This window comes from Caloenas nicobarica, chromosome 23 (assembly GCF_036013445.1).
Source record: "Caloenas nicobarica isolate bCalNic1 chromosome 23, bCalNic1.hap1, whole genome shotgun sequence".
NCBI classification, from domain to species: Eukaryota; Metazoa; Chordata; class Aves; order Columbiformes; family Columbidae; genus Caloenas; species Caloenas nicobarica.
In genome coordinates this window covers 4,988,557-5,009,766 of record NC_088267.1, presented here as the reverse complement: position 1 = coordinate 5,009,766, position 21,210 = coordinate 4,988,557, and the positions used below count along the sequence as shown (strand labels likewise).

The following is a 21,210-nucleotide window of genomic DNA, read 5'->3' as shown; positions in this document are numbered from 1 at the left end:
TTCAGTTTCTGAACAGATATATACAAATAGGAAATAGTTTCATATTTACATCATTAAGTTAATTAGGCGCTCTCTCTCTCTCAAAAAAAAAAATGAACAGCTTTCCAAATTAGTGTCGTATGTACAGACAGCAGAGTTGAGCTCACGTCCCTGGCGCGGGCACATCGACAGTGTAATGTACACTAACCATCACCCCGGTCCCACGGCCATTGGCCCCACGTGGGCAGCGGGCACGAGCGTTACGAGCAAAAGGATCCCAGCTCCAGTTTTTCTGCTCTCCAGAACCCGGCAGGGAATAACAGTGCTTGTTCCTCGTGAGGCACATGGGTACCACAGGGTCAATCCGTGTAATGTACACTACCAGCGCTCTGTGGATCCCGTGGAAGGCACAAGACCGGCACAGATCCCGTGCTGGAGTCAGCGGATGCTCTGCACGGCTCCTCGAGGGCGCACACCGACAGCGGCTGGTCCAGCCCCGGGGGGGGACGAGTCCTTGGGAGAGCCCCGGTGTGAGCGGAGGGACCCAGCCCCGGGTCACACAATGCTGGCCAGTTCTGTGTTGTCTGACTCCGAGCTGCTGTTGCTCTCCTCCCTGGGGGCAAAGAGTCATAGAATCATTTGGGTTGGAAAAGACCCTCAAGATCGAGTCCAACCGTTCCCCACCCCTGGCACTGCCCCATGTCCTGAGAACCTCATGTCCGTTTGTCCAACCCCTCCAGGGATGGTGACTCCAGCACTGCCCTGGGCAGCCTGTTCCAAGGCCCCACAGCCCTTTGGGGAAGAAATTGTTCCCGAGATCCAACCTCAGCCTCCCCTGGCGCAACTCGAGGCCGTTTCCTCTGGTCCTGGCGCTTGTTCCTGGGGAGCAGAGCCCGACCCCCCCTGGCTCCAAGCTCCTTTCAGGCAGTTCAGAGATCAGAAGGTCTCCCCTCAGCTCCTGTTCTCTGAACCCTCCATGTCCCTCAGCCGCTCCCATCACACTTGTGCTCCAGCCCCTTCCCCAGCTCCAACTGAATGGCTGGGGAGGATGCACAGAGCAAGCCATGGAGCAATCCCTGCCTCCGAGCAGCGGAGCCTTCAAAGGGCTCCAGAGGGACTGCGGTGCCTCGCACAGTCCCCAAACCAGTTTTCTTTAGCAAGCGGGGCGGGTTCCCCGTTGGTCTCCAACACCTCACGCCATCTCTTTGGAAGTCGGGATTGGGAAAACAAGCCAGCCCTTCCCTCACCTCAGCACCCACGGGTCCTGGAGGATTCCTGGACAAGTCACAGTGTGTCCCAACCCGTCTGGGCCTGATCCTGCCTCCACACATCCCGCTGGCACGCCGCGCTTCCTACCACCGTATCACAAGCTGACGCTCACCTCAAGTCCTGCAGGGCTTTCTTGTTTTTCCTCCGCTTCTCCTCATCGATGGGGTACAGCTTGAAGAGGAGCAGGCCCAGTAGGATCAGCACCACAGGCACGGCTGACACCAGCATCTTCAGGGTGAAGTTCACCTCCTTGGGCTGGGAGCAGCCCCGGGTCTGGTACCCTGCAAAGCTGCGGAGAGAAAGGTACCTTCAGGCAAAGGAAATATTCTGTAGGAAGTGAACCTGCCCCTGCAGGGAGAGGTTTGGAGCCACAACTGGATTTAGACCCCTCCAGCTCCCTCCCAGCCCTTGGGGAGCAGAGATACCTGGATGCAGAGGTGCAAGACTTGCCTCCCTCCCTCCCCGTCCCTCAGCTCCCACATCAGAACTCACTCTAAGCTGAGTGTGGAGATGCCCAGGGAGACCCCAGAAGTAAACTTGGTGAAGAAGACATAGAAGGAGAAGAAGATGGCTTCATGGCCACGGGAGTCGGGGTGCTGCAGCTTGAAGTCGTCTACGACATCTGGGAGCATGGACCTGGGCAGAGAGCAGGATGGTGAACGCTAAGACTGAGCCAACACAGCATTTCCTCTCCTTGCTGAGAGGATTTCCCTCCAAGAGCCCCATCTTGGGCTGAAAACATTGCAAAAAAAGCCTCCCAAAGATTTCTAACCACCTCGGCAGGCCCTGGCAGCACCTTGCCCAGCGCTGGGGGATGCAGCACCAAGAGCGCCAGGACCCCGCACTCACCAGGGCAGGAGGAAGGCGGCTGCGACGCTGATCCCGGCTGCAACGGCCACGATGTAGGTGACGATGAGGTTACTGTCCAGGACAGCCACCATGATGAGGAAAGGGATGGCAGACTGGGGACAGAAACCCGGTTGGCGTCAGCAGTGCCTGACCCAGACACAAAGCCTTTCCCCTTCCCTGCCGTGCACGCCAGCCCTCCCTCCCACTTCTGCTCGCCTGGGCCACATCCACGACAGCACAAAGCTCAGGATGAGGGGCAGGCACATAATCGTCGTTAGCAGGAACCCCTGCCCAGCTCTCGGCCCTCTGAGGGACAAAGCTCCGCTCGCCCCATGGCAACACCACCCTCACGTGCACCTCGAGGGGACCCACTCACCGAGATGCCCACGTAGACAGCCGTCTTCTTCCCAAAGCGGGTGAGGAACCACTGCCAGAAGGGAATGGTCAAGGTGGCCGAGAGCTATAGAAAGAGAAGGAGGTCACAGTGTCACTTGCTGGCCAGGCTCTTTGGGGAAAAAAAAAAAAAAAAAAAAAAGCTCTTCCCAGCAAGGAGCAGCTCCTGGGCACAACCTCCCCCATCCCATTTACAGCTTTTCCCAGCAGGTCTGATTTCCACACACTCCCGGGGCTGGCATGCAGCCACACCGCCTGCTCCTGCCTTCGCCCCATCCCTCACACACCTGCCCAAACCGAGGGGGGACCAGAATCGATACTCGGTGCTGGGAAGGGAGCTGATCTTGTCACCGCTGGCTGTGCACAGCGTGGCCGAGAGCCAGGCTCTCTGGGGACCTTGGCACCTTGGACCTCTCCACCTCACGGAGCAAAGAGGGCAGGGAGGGCTCTCAGGGATGAGGAAAGCTGGAAAGGGCTCTCCAGGAGCTGTTTTGCTCCATCTTGCTGGCAGTAAACACTGAGATCCTTTTCTCAGGGCAGGGGGGAAGGGAGATAAATGGCAGGATTGGGACAAAAGGCCCCCACGGCTCCTGGTTTTCCCCGTCTCTGGCCGCCTTCACACGGGAACAAAGGCTTTGCTGTTCCTGCCAACTCGCCCAGCCTTTGCAGGACATTTGGCAGCTCCTTCTCCCGGGGGACCTTCGGTCACTGTCCCCACGGTGGGGACACTGTCCTCCCCTCAGCCCATGGAGCCCCCACCCCACGCCAGCTCCTGGGGAGGACACAGGGGGTCCCATAGCGTGTGTCCCACCACAGTCCCAGCCCCGAGAGGCTCCAGGATGGGGCCGTACGCACCATGATGGCCAGGAGGATGTTCTGGAACTCGTTGCGGAAGCCCAGGGTGTAGGTGCAGAAAAGGGCAAAGTTGCCCTCCAGCAGCTGCGGAGCAGACAGCGTTAGGGGGGGACAGACACCCCAGAGGCTCGAGATCCTCCTCGCAAACAGGGGAAGAAAGCGGCCAATTCACCCACCCATCTGAGGGCACGAGGCCGCATCCTTCCTCTCTGCCCGGGGCAGCTCCGGCTCATCGAGCTGCCATCTCATGTGCTCCCAGCCCACCAGGATCCTACCTGAGCCCCGTGCGGCTCATCCCCAAGCTGTGCTGCTGCCGGTCCCTCCTCCGAGCCCGGCCGTGCTTACCATGAAGGCCAGCGAGGTGAAGAGGAAGCCGGCGATGAGCTTGATGTAGGCACCGTGGTTCATCACCAGCTTCAGCCCCCGGAAGAAGGAGACGGGCTCATCCGACTGGAGCTCAGAGGACTCTGGGGAGCAGAGCAAATCAGCCCGTTGTTAGACTCACTGAAACAGCACCCTTGGGTGCAAGGGGTGCAGTGTCTCGTCCCTGCTCAAGCCCCTGCCCCCCTACAGCATCCCAGCCCAGGGACCTCCCTGTCCTCACCCAGGGGTCCCTCAGCCCCACGTTGGGGACAGGATGGCCTGGGTGATTCACCTAGGATAAGAGCCGGTCACAAAGCAGAAGGGAAGGACAGAAGCTGCTGGACTTTGGATATCACCTCACTCTGGGATGCCCCAATTGGCACTAGCAACCTTGGCCAGACAAAACTGCAAGATAAGGTTTATCTCTGACAGCGCAGAGCAGAGAGCTAAGTCCTCCGGGCTGTGCCCTGGAGATGCTCTGGCCCCCTGCCCACAGCACGGCCCTTCTGCAGCGCCTGCCCCAGACCCCACGCCCAGCCCTCAGCTCTGCCAGCCCCTCTGCTCCAGTGCCTGACCCACAAATCATAGAATCACAGGATCCTTTTGGTTGGAAAAGCCCCTCAAGATCATGGACTCCAACCGTTCCCCACCCCTGGCACTGCCCCATGTCCTGAGAACCTCATGTCCGTCTGTCCAACCCCTCCAGGGATGGTGACTCCACCACTGCCCTGGGCAGCCTGTTCCAATGCCCCACAGCCCTTTGGGGAAGAAATTGTTCCCCAGATCCAACCTCAACCTCCCCTGGTGCAACTTGAGGCTGTTCCCTCTCATCCTGGCACTTTTTCCTTGGGAGAAGAGACCAACACCCTCCATGCTGAAACCTCCTTACTACAAATACAACCAATGAGTGACCAAGAGCCCACCTGGGCTCCTGAGGAGCCCCTGGCAGGAGCCAGAGGGTTTCCACGACTCCATAGTACCCCATCACGTCTGAAGCCTCACCTCTCTTCTCCCGCACGCCCACCGACAGGATGACGGCACAGAGGATGTAGAGTCCCCCGATGACCCCCGCAGCGATCATGTAGGCGTTTCTCTGTGCGAGAGAGGAGCGAACGGTGAGGGAAGGTGCTCATCCCAGGGGCCAGCCTGCTCAAAATCCAGGAGAGTGTCCCCCATCTCACCGTGTCCGTGAGCGACCCGGTGTCGTGGGTCATGTTTAGCTCCTCCATGGCCACCGAGGAGTTGGTCTTGCCGATGAAGAGGAGGCTCTCGATGCAGGGAGTGTCCGCCTTGCCCACGATCTGGCCCTGGATGGCGGTGCCCAGCACGGTGCCCAGCACTTCCACTGTCATTCCTGGGGGAGAGGCCAGCGGGACTGAGCACAGCCCTTGGGCACCCAGGGCATGGGGGCAAAACTCTTCATCCCCATCCCAGCTGAGGTGAGGAAGGGAAGGAAAGAGTCTTACGGTAAGCAGTGGCCGAGTCCCGCTCGCTCTGCTCCCTGCTGATGAACATGGTCAGCGCTGAGTAGGGCACGTGGAAGCACTGCAATGGCACAAGGAGAATCAGCTCGGGGTTGGGAACCTGTCCCTCTGCAAAACTCAGTGAGGTGAAGTGGGGGGCGGTTCATCCCCTCCATCCCTCACATCCTGGTGTGTGCAGAGCCCAACTCACCGTCACAAGGGTCTGGAAGGTGCAGTAGAAGATGAGGTACCACATCACTTGGCCACTGGAGATGTCCGGCACAAACCAGATGAGAAAGTAGGAGATGACGGCAAAGGGGGTGGAGAAGATGATCCTTTGGGAGAACACAGCGTTAGCCCAGCGGGAAGCCACCAAGAGCATCTCTCTCCGTCATCCAGCACATCTCGCAACCCTTGTCCTGCTGCTACCCATCCAGGGAACAGCGCTACCCTGCACCAGCAGCCCAAGGACACCACGAGCACCCAGGTCCCCCCATCACTTGGGAGGAATTCCTCCTCCTGGAGGGATGTGAGCCAGGTGTTGAGGTTACACCCACATCTGTTTGGGAGACTGATTTTGCTCGGGGATTTGCAAGCACCCTGTGGTCCACAAACTACTGGTCAGAGGCTGCGTCCTGAAACGAAGCCAGCAGACCAGGACAGGGGACGGAGCCAGACACGCTCGGGGCTGGCCCTCCGCCACACCGCTGCCGGGGTACAGCAAGATCTTTCCATCCAGGCCGATGCACAGGATGCAGAGTTTAAATTTAAAGTTGGGGCTTGAGGGGAGAGCGAGAAACCGAATCTCCATGGATGGAAAGGCGGCAGAGGCATTGCACAGGACCCAACACATGTACATTTTTCTGCGCAGACGTCACCCCAGCGGGGGGAGGAAGGGGACGAGCCAGCTCCAGCCGCTCCTCCCTCCCGCGCTTATCGCCTCACGCATACGTGGAGCCAGGGGAAAATTTTGAATGAGTCACGGCCGCCGCGCGGCGGGAACCATGTCACGCTCGCCGCGGGCGCCAGCGCGTGCGAGTCAGATGTGCCAATTCCCTGTGATCCCATCCCAGCGCTGGGACGGGGGTGCTGAGCCCTGCCCGGGGCTGGCCAGTGGCTCCTGGCAGTGGCGGACAAGTGACTTTGAGTTACCCCTGACCGAGGTGATTAAGAAGCTTGGAGGAGGCTGGTGACGCACTCGCCCGCTCATTGGCCCGGCGCGATGGTGTGTTCCTGCTCATGGTGTGTTCCGGCTCGCACACCCCTGCCCAGCCCGGCGGTTAACCGTTTGGTTTGCAAACGGCTGCTGCCCCGGAGACGGAAGGTCAAAGCTCTTCAACCACCATCAAGGAAAAATTTGGTCACCAAAAAGTCCAGGATGGTTGAGGAAATGGAGCTGCTGGGGCCAGAGTGAGGTCCCCAAAGCCAGGGGAGAGGAAGCAGCCAGTGAATGAGCTGCTGGAACAAAACACACCAAAAAGTGTTTCGAAAAGAAAAAACTGGAAAGGAGAGAGGTGATGGCTCTTGGGGAAGGTCTCCTCTCCCTTCGGAGGGCCAGAGCAACCCTGAGCTTTGAGCTGGAGCTGCCAGAGCCAGCTGGGGCTCAGCCCCGCAGAGCAGACCCTGCAGAGCCCAGCAGCAACTTTGCACAACAAACCGTCGCACAGGGTGGGTGACACAGGGTCTGAGGGAGGGGGTCAGGCAGCAGCCTCCAAGGCCACCCTGCAGCTCCTGGCTTTGCGCGCAGGGAAACTGAGGCAGGGAGCAGCTCCCCAGCCACAGCCAGCTCCACCGCAGCCAGCAAACCCTGAGCTCGGGAGATTTAAACTCAACTCCATCCAAATCAGACTCAGCCGGTCACCCTTGAGCCATGCACAATAGCAGCAAGCTCCTCGCAGCCGGCTGCCCCGGCGCTGCTGAGGGGCCCAGCGCAAGTCAAAAGCCCTGGCTAATTTTAACAAAGCAGGAGCCCTTTGGAGCAATGCAGCCGCTCCATCCCCACCCCCCGACTCGTGAGATTAGAGCGAACAGAGCCGTGGCAGCCATCCGAGCGTGCACGGCTCTCCCGCGCAGCCCGAGGCAGCTCCGAGCCCTGCTCTAATCTCCAAACCCCAGACCCCGCCACACGTGCGGCTGCAGGGAAGCTATTTCAGGCCATGTGCTGAGTCCGGCTTTAACAACAGCCGACTGCCGCTGCCCAGAGCTATTCCAGGAAAACCCAAAAGCAGAGGGTATAATCTGCAGGGGAAACGACTGTGTCCCTCTAATTCCACTCTCCCCGTGCCCACCCCAGTTGCTGCATTGTATTTCAGCAATCCCACAGACGCCCAGGACGTGGGTTATTTTGGCGTAGGACGTGCCGCCATGTCCACACTTGGGCATTAGCACTCTGCTCCTTGTCCCACGCAGGGATGGGTGTTTATGGACATCCTCAGTCTGCCCCGGGTGCAGCCACAAGCCCTTTGGGGCTTTGCAAACCCCGTCCCATCTGCTCCGACTCCCTTCGACACCCCTTTGCTCAGCACCCCGCTCCCAAGGGTGGCGGGAGCACCCACGTGCAGACACCCGGAGCCATAATAACCGTTTTCCTGACAGAAGAACATCCTCGTGACGATCAGCTGGCATCGACCGCACACACCCCCGTCCCTCCTCCCTGTGGCCGTGATGCCACCTGCTCTGCTGGCAACGTGGCCCTGCCACCGGTCAGGGCTCAGCAGCCGCGGTAAGAACAAAGTCCAGCATCAGGGCAGCTCTCAGGGAGGCTGGAGCTGCTGCAGCGACAGAGGACAGCTGAGCTCAGCTCGTACAGGGACAGCTTGGGACCGGTCAGAATAACAGGCACAGATGTGAAGCCCCAGCTGTTGGCAGCATCGCGGGCTTTTTGGGGTGCTTGACACCTCACCTGGGCGAGACAGGGTGTCAGCAGGTCCTGCCCGGCAAACCTCATGCCAAGGGACACTCAAAGCTGTCTGCGGGCGCTGTGACACATCGGGCAGGGATGCAGAGTGCTACAGGCAGCTCTTACCATGGCATCAGGCGGCCCAAGCGAGTCCAGGGTGTTTTGCTGATGAAGAAGCCCACCATGGGGTCTGTGACAGCATCCCAAGCTCGCCCCACAAACAGGATGATGGAGGCATAGAAAGGGTCCAGCTGCAGGAGAAGATGTGTCAGGACACATGAACCCGCCCCGTGCCCCTGCCTGCCTTTCCGGAGCTCCTCAAGACCTTCCCAAGCACATTGCAGCCCCGCTACAGGGGACCGACCCCCCAGTCTCTTCCCCTTTTTCACTGAGATTTGTGACACAGTCCCCCAGTCCCCCCCAGTGCTGCCCCACCACGCTCTTTCCACACCAAACTCAGAGCAGACCTCCCCAAACCCCACCCCACGGGCGCTTCTCCCTCCTCATTTCACACCCACACGGAACGCGGCGGGTTCGTGGGACAGACAGACCCCGTGTCCCGCCCCACGGACACCACGAGCCCATCTCGTGGCCCGGGGCACCAGAGCGGCCACACGGGTCCTGCTGGGAACCCGCAGCCTTCGGACCGACACCCACGCAGGACCGCGACCACGCACCTCCCGGCGGGCCGCACCGTTTACCGGGCAAAGCCGCCCCGGGGGCTCCGGCCCCCGCCCGCCCCGGTCCCGGCCGTACCTGCGCCACGTCCAGGAGGTAGATCTGGAGGAAGAAGCCGATGGCGCAGCCCGTGATCTGGTAAGGGGCCCCCCCGACGGCGTAGCACAGCTTGCTGCACACCGACAGCCGCTCCCGGCTCTCCTGCAACCGGGCTCGGCGTTAGCGCGGCCGGGAAGCGCCCCCCGATCCATCCCGACCCCCTCCCGGCCCCCTCGGCGCTCACCCTGCGGCGGGGCTGGCGGCAGACGGGCGGCAGGAGCCCCCCCGGCCGGGCCCGCTCCGCGCCGCCGCCCCCGGCCATGCCGTGCGCGATGAATGAGCCCGAGCCGCCGGCCGCGCCCGCCTTGTACCGGCCGCCCCGCCCCGCTGCTCGCCCCCGCCTCCCGGGAGGCTTCTTCCTCCTCCTCCTCCTCCTGTCCCGGCCCTTCCTCCAGCCCCCAACCCCTTCCCTCTGTTCTCCCGCCCCTCCGGCCCCATCCTTCCTCCAAGTCTCATCTGTTCCCATCCCTTATCCCCCCCAGCCCTTATCCCTTCATCCATTATCCCCCTCATCCCTTATCCCCTCATCCCTACATTCTCCCGTCCCTCATCCCTTCATTCCTCCATCCTTTAACCCCTCATCTCTCAACCCTCTATTCCCCTATCCCTCATCCCTCCATTCCCATTCGTCCATTCCCCATCCTTCATCCCCCCATTCTTCATCCCCCCATTCTCTCATCCTTTTGTTCCTCCATAACTCATTCTCTCATCTCTCCATTCCCCTATCCCTTATCCCCTCATCCCTAATCCTTCCATTCCCCTATTCCTCACCCCTTCATCCCTCCATTCCCACATTCCCACAGGTTTGATTGTGCCGGCGCTGTGTCACCCCAGTGACAGCCACCAACCCTGCTCAGCTCAGGCCACCGAGGTTCAAAGATCGCCCTGAGATGTGCTGCGAGATGGGGCTGCACAGCGGGGCCGAGCCAGCGGGGCCAGCGTGGCACCCAGTGCCATCGCCTGATTGCCACTTGGAGCTGGACTTGGAGCTGCCCTTCCATGGGGACGGGGACAAGCAGGGACAACAGGCAAGGATGACAAGCAGCTGGAACCAAGCAGGGACCTGGGACGCAGCAGAGCCTGAGCAGATGCTGGGGACGAGTGGGGCTGGAAGTCCCTGGCATGGAGCCATGTCTCAGCAGCTTTGGACACTCCCCGGTTTCAGAAGCACTGTGCTGGTGTCACCATTGACTCACAATTTCCGTCCCCTCGCACAGTGTGTGCAGTGGGTTCCTCCTGCACTGTCACACGTCACAGGGTCACAGCTCCTGTTGCGCAGGAACGAAGGGGACTCCCATGGTGGCATAAGGGGACTCCCATGGTGGCATGTGCCTGCCCCGCAGAGGTGGGGCTCCCTGGGGACAGGGTGATCTTGCCCCCTCAGCTCCCCATTGTGTCTGGCCCCAGTGCTATTGCTCCGCTCCCTTTGTCCCAGGGGCTCCTCAGCTCCTGATGCTTTTGGCATTCCTGTCCTTGAGCAAAGCACCGAGAAACTGCCTTCTGGGCAAACGCAGCTTTAGGGGAACAATGAGCTGCTCTTTGTGCTGGAGATTGTGCAGAAAGCCCGCAGATAGGTGCAGCACTGCCTTATATGTGAATTAGGAGAAGCAAAAAGCCCAGGATTTCCCTGGATTAGGAGGATTTTTCTCCCCCAAGTCTGGTATTGCACAATTTCTAGTGGAGGATTTTAGACCTTCCTCCCAAGCAGATGCTCTGGGGGACCCTCACAGCACTAAATGAGCTGCCAAGGACTGATTCCCATGGGGATGTTGGTGCGGCAGCTCCCGCCAGGCTTGGGGTCCCCAGGGACCCACAGGTGGTTGGGTCTGGGCCACTCGCAGGGTCCGCCATGGCACTGGGACCAGCCCAGTGCGATGATATTGCAGGCAAAACCAGAGCTCGAATACTGCTCTGACGGTGATGCTACACCAACCCAGTCTCAAATCCTTGAGCTGGGAACACCACTGGGGTTTGGAGGTGACTCTTCAGGGATTGGGACCCAAATGCTGGCCCTGGGGACATGGTTCAGCCCTGGAGACAGAGATAAAGATGGGGGCTGTTCCAGTGGATGATGGCTCTGCCATCCCACCTGCCACCCACACCTTCCTGCTGTCACGGATCCAGCTCAGCCTGGAGCAGGAACTGAGTAAGTGTGAGCGCACCCAAAACCAGCCAGCCCTGCCAGGCTGGGCCAGCCAGGACAGGGAGCCTGCGGACAAACAGCAGCAAGAGAGCCCCAGAGCTGTCAGGGGCTGTGGGTCAGCCTCACTGTGTCACCCTGGTTTGGTGACAGCCCTGCCTGCACACCATAGAGCTTCTCCGGGACTCAGGGCACCTCCTGGCATCAGGCAGGGTGTGCCAGGGACAAAATGGGTCCAGGGGGGGCTGAAGATGGAGCAGGGCTGGAGCTGATGGTGCATTTTCCTCCCCGTTCTCTGCCCTTCACTGCCTGCTAAATTGAGAGTGAGTGGCTGCACCCTGAGGGATCCAGGGCCAGCGTGACCCCAGGGCTGTGAGCGCTGTCCCCCACTCCGTACAGCCAGGCAGTATTTTGTGGTGCTCCTGTACCCCACAGGGACTCAGGAGGCATTTTGCAAGGGCCCAGCCAGCCCCTGTGGCCACTGCCCAACAGCTTCATGGGGACAAAGGGGACGTGTTGCATGGCGGCAGTGGCAGCCGCTCGGCGCTGCCCACATCTCCGCCGCATAGGGCCCTGGGGAGTGTGTCACAAGGCTGAGAGGGACAAGACGGGGCTGGGATATGTTGGTATGGGGTCTCACAGCCTCTGCTGTCCCTGGGGACCTGGCACCCCCATGGGGACAGCAGGATGGCTTGAAGGCTGCTGCTGCAGCGGGATGGGGACAGCTGGAGGCAGAGGCCAGCTCAGGATGTCCCCAGGACACCTGTTGGGCACAGGGTGTCTGTTCCCCGTGGGGAAGCACTGTGAGGCTGGAGCTTCAAAGTCCAGCCCTGCTGTCAGTGGGGATCCAAGGGCACGGAGTCCCTGGGAACAGCCTTGTGACATGTGCCAGAGCAGCACTAGCCACTGGCCTGGCCACAGCAGCTCCTGCGGAGCTGTGTGAATGCTGGGGACATGTGCTCGGTGCTGGCAGTGGAGCCATGCCAGCGCCCTGTGACTGGGGGTCATGGTGAGGTGCCAGCTTGGCCCGTGGGTGGCCCCAGCCCTGTCACCCATGGTGCCACAGCCCCCAGGGCACTCACCACCTGCCTCTGTTTGTGCAGCCGGTGCAGGCGCTGGCAGCGAGAGGCTCTCAGGTCCTGTTTGCCAAGCGCCTGGAGAGGTTGGGATGAAAGGGCTGTGTGGCCCCTCCAGCCCTCTCCAGAGCTGCTTTCGAACCTTCAAAGCACCTGGAGCCCCTTGAAGCCGGGAGGAGCTCGTGCCTCACCCTGGGAAAAACCGGAGAGGTCCCCGAGGCCAGCAGGGAGGGGGTAGGAGACGTGGCCCAGAGCTATGGGTTGTAGGAGCCTTTGCTGTTGTTCCCGGGGATGTGTTGGTGTTGGAGCAGGCAGTCTGGGGCAATGCCAGCTTCGTCCCCAACTATGATCACTTGTCCCTGCAGATGCTGGTGCAGGATGAGCCTCCACAGCCCTTGCAGCAGCTCAGCTCATGCCCTTAATGTTGATGGGGCAACTTGTTTCCTAAAGAGAGAAATCTTCACCCACACTTGATGGGGAGGGCGAAGAGCTGGGAGCAGCCGTGGGGTGGGAGGATCCTGTCTGGGGACACCCTGAGGACAAGCCCAGGGCTCCTATAATGACTGAGGACAAAGGCCAGCGCTGAGACCAGACACAAAGGGGACAACAGCCTGGGCCCCCCAGGGCTGTGTGGGTCCCAGAGCTCCTGCCCCAGCTCCATGGGCATGCAGGTGGGATTGGGATGCTCCCGATGGGCCAGGAGGACATGTAGGGTGCTGTGGCCATCATGGGGACCCCATGGTACCCTCGTGGCTGGGAAACTACAGCCCTGGGCCCAGCACCCTCCTGCTGTGCAGACACAAAGGCTGGCAAAGCTTTGGAAGCTCAGCTGCACCCCGTGCCAGCCAGGAAAGGGCTGGAGCAACTCTGGGGCACCCCACAAGCTTGGGGACCCTGCGAACAGCTGCCAGTCCAGCGTCTGCTCCTGATCCTGCTCCTCTGCCTCCCTCGTGCCCCCTGCCGGCTCAGCGATGGGGAAACTGAGGCACGGAGCTGTGCGCAGCGGGCAGCGCTGTCCCCCCTCGGCGCTCCCCTCCGGAGCTCTGCTGAGCGGGGCCGGGGTGCCCGGTGGGGTGGTCCCCGCCCCGTCCCCGCTGTCCCACGGCCGGTGGTTCCCTCGCGGGTCCCCGGCCCTGCCCGAGTCCCGGCAGGTGGCGCCCGGCGCCCGCCGGTGGCGGCCGGAGCCCGGGGGAACCGGGAGAGCTCCGGGGGAACCGGGCGGGCTGTGCTGGACCGCGCTGGGCAGCGCGAGGTTGTGCTGGTTCATGCTGGGCTACACTGGGCTGTACTGGGCTGTGTTGGTCCACGAAGGATCATGCTGGACTGTGCTGGAAAGAGCCGGGCTGTGCTGGGCTTCACTGGGCTGTGCTGGTCCATGAAGAATGGTACAGGGCCATGCAGGACTCTGCTGGGCTGGGCTGTACTGGGCTGTACTGGGCTATGCTGGTCGGCTGATTGCTCCCTGCAGAGACCTCCCAAGGACCCAACCCCCACAGCTCCCAGTGCCGCTGGCCGGGGCAGGTCCTGTGGCCCCAACTGCACTGGGTGGCAAAAGGAGGGGGTGCTGAGGCTGAAGTGGGTTTGGGCACATCGCTGAGGGAAATCTGCTCATCCCGGGTGGACTTTGTAACAGCACCTGTGTGTGTGACGATGCCATGGTCGTTACTGTGTGAGGTGAAAGCCTCGCTGTGTTTTCACAACATATATTGCCCTTCCTAGAAGGACCTTGGCAGTGGAGACACACCAAGGGGGTCCTTGCCTCACTGTGACATGTCCCTGCTTCTGCAGTTTGCTTTGCCATTGTGCTCAGCCGAATGTCCCCGGGCTGGTGGCACCGCTGCACTTGCCCTGGGTGGCCTCAGCCAAAATCTTTCTTGCAGGAATCCCTCCTTAGCGCCTGCAGAGGGGGGTCCCCCAAACCCCGACCTTTCCGCTGGGCTGGGGATGGCATCGGGAGCCGGTGGGACACTCTGAGGGGCAACGGGGGTCCCCCAGCCCAGCGCACGGGGTGGTCGCTGGTTAATAGCGCCGTTAGCATCCCCGTCAGCATCCCCGTTAGCAGGACCGGTAAACCCGGGGCGGGGGGGCTGCGGCATTCCTCAAACAGTGCCCTCCCGGGGGGCGGGGAATATCCATGAACCCGCCCTCTATGCAAATCACAGCTCAGCGATTGGTCGGAGGGCGGGGCCAGGCGCTGCAGAGAGGCTATAAGAGCGGGGGGGAAACAATGCACCCGCCGTCCCGGTTGGGTGCTGGTGCGGTTGGGACCCGCAGCATCGGGCGAGGTGGGTGCACCGGGGGTGGGGGCTCCCCACCTTCATCAATGAGGCTGGGAGAACCCCTTTCCTGAGCAGGGCTGCAGTTCGGAACGAGTGGCGCCCGTTTTTCTTTTCTGCCTTTTGTCACCTCCCTCCCCTCCATGCAGAGATGGAGTTTGACTCGTACCAACACTACTTCTACGACCACGACGCCCAGGAGGATTTTCACCGCTCCACGGCACCTAGCGAGGACATCTGGAAGAAGTTCGAGCTGGTCCCCACGCCTCCCCTGTCCCCCCTGGGCACCCCCGGGGAGAAAGGCTGCTGCTCGGGGGCGGACGAGCGCTCCGGCTGCTTCTCCCGCTACTGCCTGGCTGGGGAAGAGCCGGAGTATCTCATAGGGACGGGGGAGATCTTCGGGAACCTGAGCGCTTTCATCCTTAAGGATTGCATGTGGAGCGGGTTCTCAGCCCGGGAGAGACTGGAGAAGGCGATGACCGAGAAACTTTCCACGGGCACTCAGAGGGCCACCCCCCACAAACCCTCTTTCGCCCAGGATTTTGGGTTCAGCAGCTCGGTGAGCGAGTGCGTGGATCCCGCTGCCGTTTTCCTTTGCCCGCTGGCCGAAAGCAAGATCCCCGCATCCTCGGGATCCGAGGGCCAAAGCGATTCTGGTAAGGGATGGAGGTGCGGGCTGGCCCCGGCGCAGCCTTGCTGCAACCCGCGGGGAGCCCGGCGGGGAGGACACGCGTGTCCACACATGTGTGTGCAGGGAGCCTCCCAGGCAGCGCCTTTTGTTGCGGTTCCAAGTGAGTCCCGGTCCCACGAACAAAGCGGGTTCGGCTGCGCCCCTTCCCGCGGGGCTCCTGTTCGGAAATCCCCCACCCCACGCAGGAGGGGACGTGGGGCTCCCCCCGGCAGCTGCGTGGGTCTCTGGTGGCCCCTCTCGCCCGGCCTGGCCTCACGGGAGCCTCGCGGGCTGGTCGGTGAGGGACAAGTTTGCAGCTCACCGTGGAAAGTTTATTTTTTTCGAGTGTTGCAGTGTGCTCTGCTGCGGGCTCGTAGGCTCGGCTCTTTCTCCTCTCCCCCAGGCTCACGGGGCCCACCCAGGACGAGCTTTCCTCGGGACAAAAAGCAAAATATCCCCTGGGGCTGTCAGGTTGTGGAGTAGCGGCCGCGTCCCCCGAGGCGGTGGCTCCGTGGGATGGGCAGGAACATCGCGCATCAGCTGTAGCGCGTCCCGGGTCACCCCCAGGGCACGTCTGCGTGTCACGCGTGGGGAGGGGGGGTCGAAGTGTTTACACGGGAAGTCGCACTGGGAAGCGGATGCCTCTGAAACCCACCAGACCAAGGCATCTTGGGCTATAACCACTTATTTTCAGTCCCTATTTACAAACATTCTCCCCAACCCCCCCCGGCCGCGGGGGTCGTACGCCATTTCCCTCGCCCCCACGGAAGCCGGGCTGACTTGGCTGCCGTGGAAGCGCTGACGCGGCTCTGCCGGTGCCGTGACCCCGTTAATAAATCTGCCGGTGGCAACGACCTGCGCCGGTGAGTCACGGCGCGGGACGGGGACTTAATGCCATTAGGAGCCCGGGGACGGTAAAGCGGGTCGCGGGCGTTAAGAGGCTTAACCCAAATTGCGGGGGCCGGCCGGGGGGTGCGGGGGAGATGGCGTGGGGGTCCCGGTCCCGGGATCGGTCTCGGTCCCGATCCGGTCGCGCCACGTGGGCGCCGAACAAAAAGCAACAGATTGCAAACAATGAGAGGGGGCCGCGCTGATGGACAGCGGCAGGGGCCAATGGGGTGGCAGGGCAGCCGGCCGGCCCCGCTAGGCAGCCAATGGGCGCCTCCGGGGGGCGGGGCCATGCGTCCCGACTTTTATTAATGGGCGGTGGGGGGGTCCGTGTGTACACACGTGGCTGGGACCGGTCGGGTTGTGACACTGATGAGCGCGACCGTCGGACTGTGTGAGGACAGCGAGTGTCCCCCCTCCAGTAGCTCCAGGAGTGGCCAGGCCTCTGCCCAAGGTGCTGGTGGGGGTTTGAGCATCATCATTTGACCTTTAGTGACTGGCTGTATTTTCCCCGAAAGTCTAAGAAAGAAAGTTGAAATTGTTTTCCTAAAGTGAGAATGTGAGGTGTGTCTGGAGCCAAGTCATCCCACTGTCCCCAGGGGCCAGCTTCATGCCACTGGGCTTTGCTGGGGTGGGACAAGGTGTGGTGACAACAGACAGGGTGCTTTGGTTCTGGTTATGCTTTATTTGGGTCTTGCTGTTCACAGCTCTGATAACCTCCCCCTGCTGACTCCTGGGCTTGAGATGCCTTTGAGGTTCACCAAGTCGGTGGGAGGGACCCGTTCACCGCTCCCTCTCCCCCTGCACCACGGGGATTGTCCCCTCTGTCCCCAGGAAGCCTGGGCTGAATGGGGTTTATCACTTGTGAAAAGTAACAAGTCACCCAAGTGGGAAGCTGCAGCCAAGGGGAACAAAGAGCAGCTCTGCCCCCATGTCCCTCATTTACAATTCCAATGGGCCATGAAAGCATCCAACCAGGATGAACTTTGGAGTCAGGCTGTGCCAGGTCCCCAGCATCCTCCTGTCCCCCCAGGTGGGCTCTGGTGTTTCTTACTGGATGATTCTTCATCCTGGACACATGTTGCTCCTTGTGCAGAAGTGAGGTGGAAGTAAAGCCCTATCCCAGTTTCAGGGGACTGAGCACATGAATGCGGAGGGAAAATTCTTCCTGTGTGACGATATTGGAGGAGTTTTTAAATCACAGAATCCCTTCTGGAGGTCGCAGAGTGGCTTTGCAGTGCACGAGTGAACTTTTGTGGGATGGCAGCAGGGGGATCGTGCAGGGAGCCCCGGCGGGGTGACGAGGGGTGACCAGGTTCTTCCAACTGATGGGGAATTTTTCTTTCTTTTTGCTGCATCCATTTTGAGCAGAAGGTGAAGAGATCGACGTTGTGACCGTGGAGAAGAGACAATCGCTCAGCCTGAGGAAGCCAGTCACCATCACGCTGCGCGCCGACCCTTTGGACCCCTGCATGAAACGCTTCCACATCTCGGTCCACCAGCAGCAGCACAACTACGCCGCCCGCTCGCCACCGGACGCCTGTCCCCCACCAGAGCCACCCCAGCAGGACGAGGACAAGCCACCGAACGCTGCAGAGCTGGCCCCTGCCATCACACTGCCTGAGCCCGGCTTACCCAAAGCCGGCAGCAGCCCTGGCTCCGACAGCGAGGACGTGGCCAAGAGGAAAAACCACAATTTCCTGGAGCGCAAGCGGCGCAATGACCTGCGTTCGCGCTTCCTGGCCCTGCGGGACCAGGTGCCCGGGCTCGCCAGCTGCCCCAAGACACCCAAAGTGGTGATTCTGAGCAAATCCTCCGAGTACCTGCAGTCCCTCATCAGTGCCGAGAGGAGGATGGCGGCCGAGAAGCGGCAGCTGCGGCTGCAGCAGACTCAGCTGCTCAAACGGATTGCTCACCTCAAGGGGGACTAGCACCCAATGTGCCCCCCGCCCTGGTCCCCACACCCCCCCTGCCCCTCCACCCCGTGTCCCTCTCAATTTGCACATTTAAAAATTTTTTTGTTGGTTGGTTGTTGAACTGTTGGCCCCGGCGGGCTGGAGCACATGGCGGTCGCTGCATGTGGGGTGGTCGTGGTGCCGCTCCCGGCTGTGGGACCCCCCTCCGTGTGGCATCGCCTGCCTGGGGCCGGCGTCTTGGCACCGGCTGTTGCGAGATTTGCCCTGTCCAGCTTTCTCAAGTGACTGCTTTGATTTGTGGGCTAACAGTGATCCCCTTGCTCGGCTGGACCGTACCTTACTTTCTTACCACTTCACACAGTAGCTTGTCTTGGATTTTTCTGTTCTAGAAACTGCTGCTGTAACTGCGAGTCTTATACTGGAGGCTGTGTTTTTATACTGTATTTTTGTACCACTTTTGGAGAAGTATTGGTAAAGAGTTTGCTTTTTATATATATATATATAAAACTTTTTTTTTTGGAGGGGGGTTGCTGCTGTGGGGGAGGGCTCAGTCCTGCTGCACTTTAGGGAGATCAGGAAGGGGCTGGTTCCTGCTGGACCCTTGAGCTGAGTCCTCACCGAGGCCGGTTCCCCCTTGTAGCTCTCCAAACCACCTATTTGCAATAACGGGGGATTTTTTTTTTTTTCTTCCCCTTTCCCATCCTCGTGACCCCTTTTCCCACCTCTGTGAGCAACCCCTCACCAGCAGCCACACAAAATCACCAGCAAAGCTTTGGCCTTTGCAGGAAGCTGGGCTGGAAGGGGCAGGTTGGGTGCAGGGGGGGTTGTGCTGCATTCGAGGCTTCCCCCTGCCTGTGCTATCCTGCTCCCCGAGCTGTGCTGGGGTACAGGGGTGACAGAGTCCCCTGTCCCCTCCCCAGGGTGCTGGCAGGGGTGGCTCTGCGGGACAGCACCCTGGGGTCCCCACTGACCTGCTGAGAACTGTTAGAGTTAACACTGTGGTCGGATTTAGCACTTTCTTCATTACCTCACACTTCATAAATAAATAAGTTTGCAACAGCCTGGGTTCGCTTTTTCCATGCAGGCGGCTCTGGGTTTCCACGCATAACACCACGATGCTCCCGGGTGGGGGCTGGTGTGGCCCCCATGTTTTGGGGTGTCCTGTCCACTGGCAAACACGAATAGAAATAAATGTATTTTGCACCAGGGCTTGGCTGCTCAGTAAGACTGAGCTCTTTGTCCTGGCTTTCTCCCGACAATCAAAACAGAAGTGGTCACGGTGGTAGGGCCAGGGAAATGAACCACCTGGATTATTTTTCCTCCTTTTAAGTGGCTTTATTGGCAAGGAGGGGCAGAGAGCCCACGCTGGGCTCAGAGAAGGCTTTGGTGTAACTGTAAACCACCCTAATGGGGCTTGGGGCAGTTGGTGTGGGGTGATCGCTGCCCTGTGGGTCAGGGGATGGGGCCACGGTTGGCAGTAACCCTATAGGGAGGGGGGAATGCAATCCGCTTGCTTCAAGGAGCATTAGAGAACTTCATATACCAAGACCTGCCTAGTGGATGAAATTATAGATATGTGAGCTGTCCCCACTGCCCCTGAACCCGATGCTTTTGGGTTTCCTTCACACTGGCAGTAAAAGTCTTACTGTAAATGCAGGAGGGACACAGGATCCTGTTACTGCTGAGGAGCCAGAAGAGCTGTGGCTGCTGCAGGAGACTCACCCGGGGGAAGCCAGCCTTAAAAAGCAATGGTTCTGCACAGAAGCTCTTAAATACCTTTTGTTCCAGCAACGTTTCACACTTTCCGCGTGTTGCATCATGCCGTGTCAAAGTGTTTTAGAGCTGTATTAAAAGGTGTTCACAGGAACCATGGTTTAAACATGGAGTAGGGTGACCTAAATCTGACACTTTGCCCGTGCACAGAAAATAAAGCCCAGATGTACCAGTGCCTCAAACCTTTATTTTTGTTGTGTGTATGCTGACACTTGCAGAAAAGTGTCTTTTTTCAGCTCAAGGTGACCCTCCTGATAAAGTTTTTATTAAGGTGTGCTTTTTCTTTTCATGTTGAAGGCACATAGGGTGTTCAAAATGTTATTTTTCTTTCTCGGAAATGATGTGTAGATCATGTGGCCTGAGCTGAGACCATCACCGGTGGAAAATGCAGTTGGTCTCAAACCGAACCGAGGAACGGTTGCAGTTTTGCACACACCTTTGAGTTCTCCTGCTGAAGCCTGCACACATAAATAGATATCTACCTGAAACTTCTCTGGTTACTAAAGCAGATGTTTCCTCTCATGAGGTTCTTAGGGATGTGGGTTAGTGCCAGGGGTGGGTTAACGGTTGAACTTGATCATCTTGAGGGTCTTTTCCAACCAAAGTGATTCTGTGATTCTATATTGCTACATTAAGGACCAGGAAAGCAAACTGACAGTGCTATTAAGTGAACAAAATAAACACACACGGCTTTTCCTCCTCGCTTGTTCAATGCCGCGATTTGCAAGAGTCGGCTGTACCCATCACAATTCCACATCTCCCAGCCTGACAGAGTTATTTTTTTTTAATACACACGACCCTGCTCCTTGCAGCTCACCCCCTTGCCTCAGCTCCATAGCTCCCCAGACCACCTCTGCTTTCTCCCCGCAGCTTTACTCCCGCCGGCCCGGGGGTGCCACGGGCACGGTGCTGCCTTCACGGTGCTGCCTTCACGGTGCTGCCTTCACGGTGCTGCCTTCACGCCTGGGCTGGCAAATTTTTAGGACAGTTTCCCCGAGGCGGCGATAATCCCTTGCCCTCCGAGGGGGGCCGGCTGCCCGAGCCCCTCCCCGGCCCGCAGGCTCCCGCTCCCTGTTGCTATGGCGAAGGATGTGTGTTGCCAGGGAGAGCAGCACCGCGGAGATACCCTCCTCCCGCCGTCGCCATGGCAACCGTCTCCATGCCTTCCCTTCCCCTCTGTTGCCACGGAGACAGCCGCCCGCTCCCCATCACCCCCGTGTTGCCGGGGCGATGTGGAGGACGAGCCTCCCTGGAAGCTGAGGTTGCCACGGCAACGCGCTTCTTCCTGTTGCTATGGCAACAGCCCCGCGCCTCCTCCTCCTGCCCCGTTGCTATGGCAACAGCATCCTTCCCACCCCATCCTACCCCCCCCAAAAAAAGACACCATGGGGCAGGACCCCACTCGTGGACACGGCCCGGGGAGTACCCGGGGGACACAAAGAGGGGCCAGGGACGGGCAGGGGACAGGGTTGGGGCCGCGGGCCGCGGCCGGGGGCAACGGGAGGGACCTGCCTGGGGACAGGAGCCCCGCCTGGCTGAGGGACACAGGGACACCGGGCCCGGGGCCCGGGCCCGTCCTCCCGCGGGTGGCCCCGGCCCGCCCCCGGCCCGCCCGCCCGTCCCC

The 21,210-nt window shown here is 60.3% G+C and overlaps 2 protein-coding genes across 2 annotated transcripts; one reads left to right on the top strand and one right to left on the bottom strand.

The window, feature by feature from the left end:
- Window positions 1-9,109, bottom strand: MFSD2A (MFSD2 lysolipid transporter A, lysophospholipid). The gene is made up of 14 exons (XM_065650587.1): window positions 9,032-9,109; window positions 8,827-8,949; window positions 8,197-8,321; window positions 5,383-5,506; window positions 5,175-5,253; window positions 4,890-5,062; window positions 4,711-4,801; window positions 3,691-3,812; window positions 3,346-3,429; window positions 2,474-2,557; window positions 2,098-2,210; window positions 1,741-1,884; window positions 1,361-1,537; window positions 1-592 (listed from the first exon to the last, which is right to left on the bottom strand). The coding sequence occupies exons 1-14, from the start codon at window positions 9,107-9,109 to the stop codon at window positions 535-537; spliced, it is 1,575 nt and encodes a 524-aa protein (XP_065506659.1). The 3' UTR covers window positions 1-534.
- Window positions 9,110-14,490: 5,381 nt separating this feature from the next.
- MYCL (MYCL proto-oncogene, bHLH transcription factor) lies at window positions 14,491-18,329 on the top strand. Its single transcript, XM_065650546.1, has 2 exons — window positions 14,491-14,995; window positions 17,269-18,329. The coding sequence occupies exons 1-2, from the start codon at window positions 14,491-14,493 to the stop codon at window positions 17,826-17,828; spliced, it is 1,065 nt and encodes a 354-aa protein (XP_065506618.1). The 3' UTR covers window positions 17,829-18,329.
- Window positions 18,330-21,210: the final 2,881 nt, after the last annotated feature.

What these genes read in the sequence shown, in the direction of transcription:
- MFSD2A (XM_065650587.1), bottom strand. Translation starts at nt 9,109, where the DNA reads ATGGCCGGGGGCGGCGGCGCGGAGCGGGCCCGGCCGGGGGGGCTCCTG. An exon ending in TCACCTCGCTGGCCTTCATG is followed by an intron (nt 3,430 to 3,690) that starts GTAAGCACGGCC and finishes TCTGCTCCGCAG; the next exon opens with CTGCTGGAGGGCAACTTTGC. An exon ending in ACATCCTCCTGGCCATCATG is followed by an intron (nt 2,558 to 3,345) that starts GTGCGTACGGCC and finishes CTCTTTCTATAG; the next exon opens with CTCTCGGCCACCTTGACCAT.
- MYCL (XM_065650546.1), top strand. Translation starts at nt 14,491, where the DNA reads ATGGAGTTTGACTCGTACCAACACTACTTCTACGACCACGACGCCCAG. An exon ending in CGAGGGCCAAAGCGATTCTG is followed by an intron (nt 14,996 to 17,268) that starts GTAAGGGATGGA and finishes CATTTTGAGCAG; the next exon opens with AAGGTGAAGAGATCGACGTT.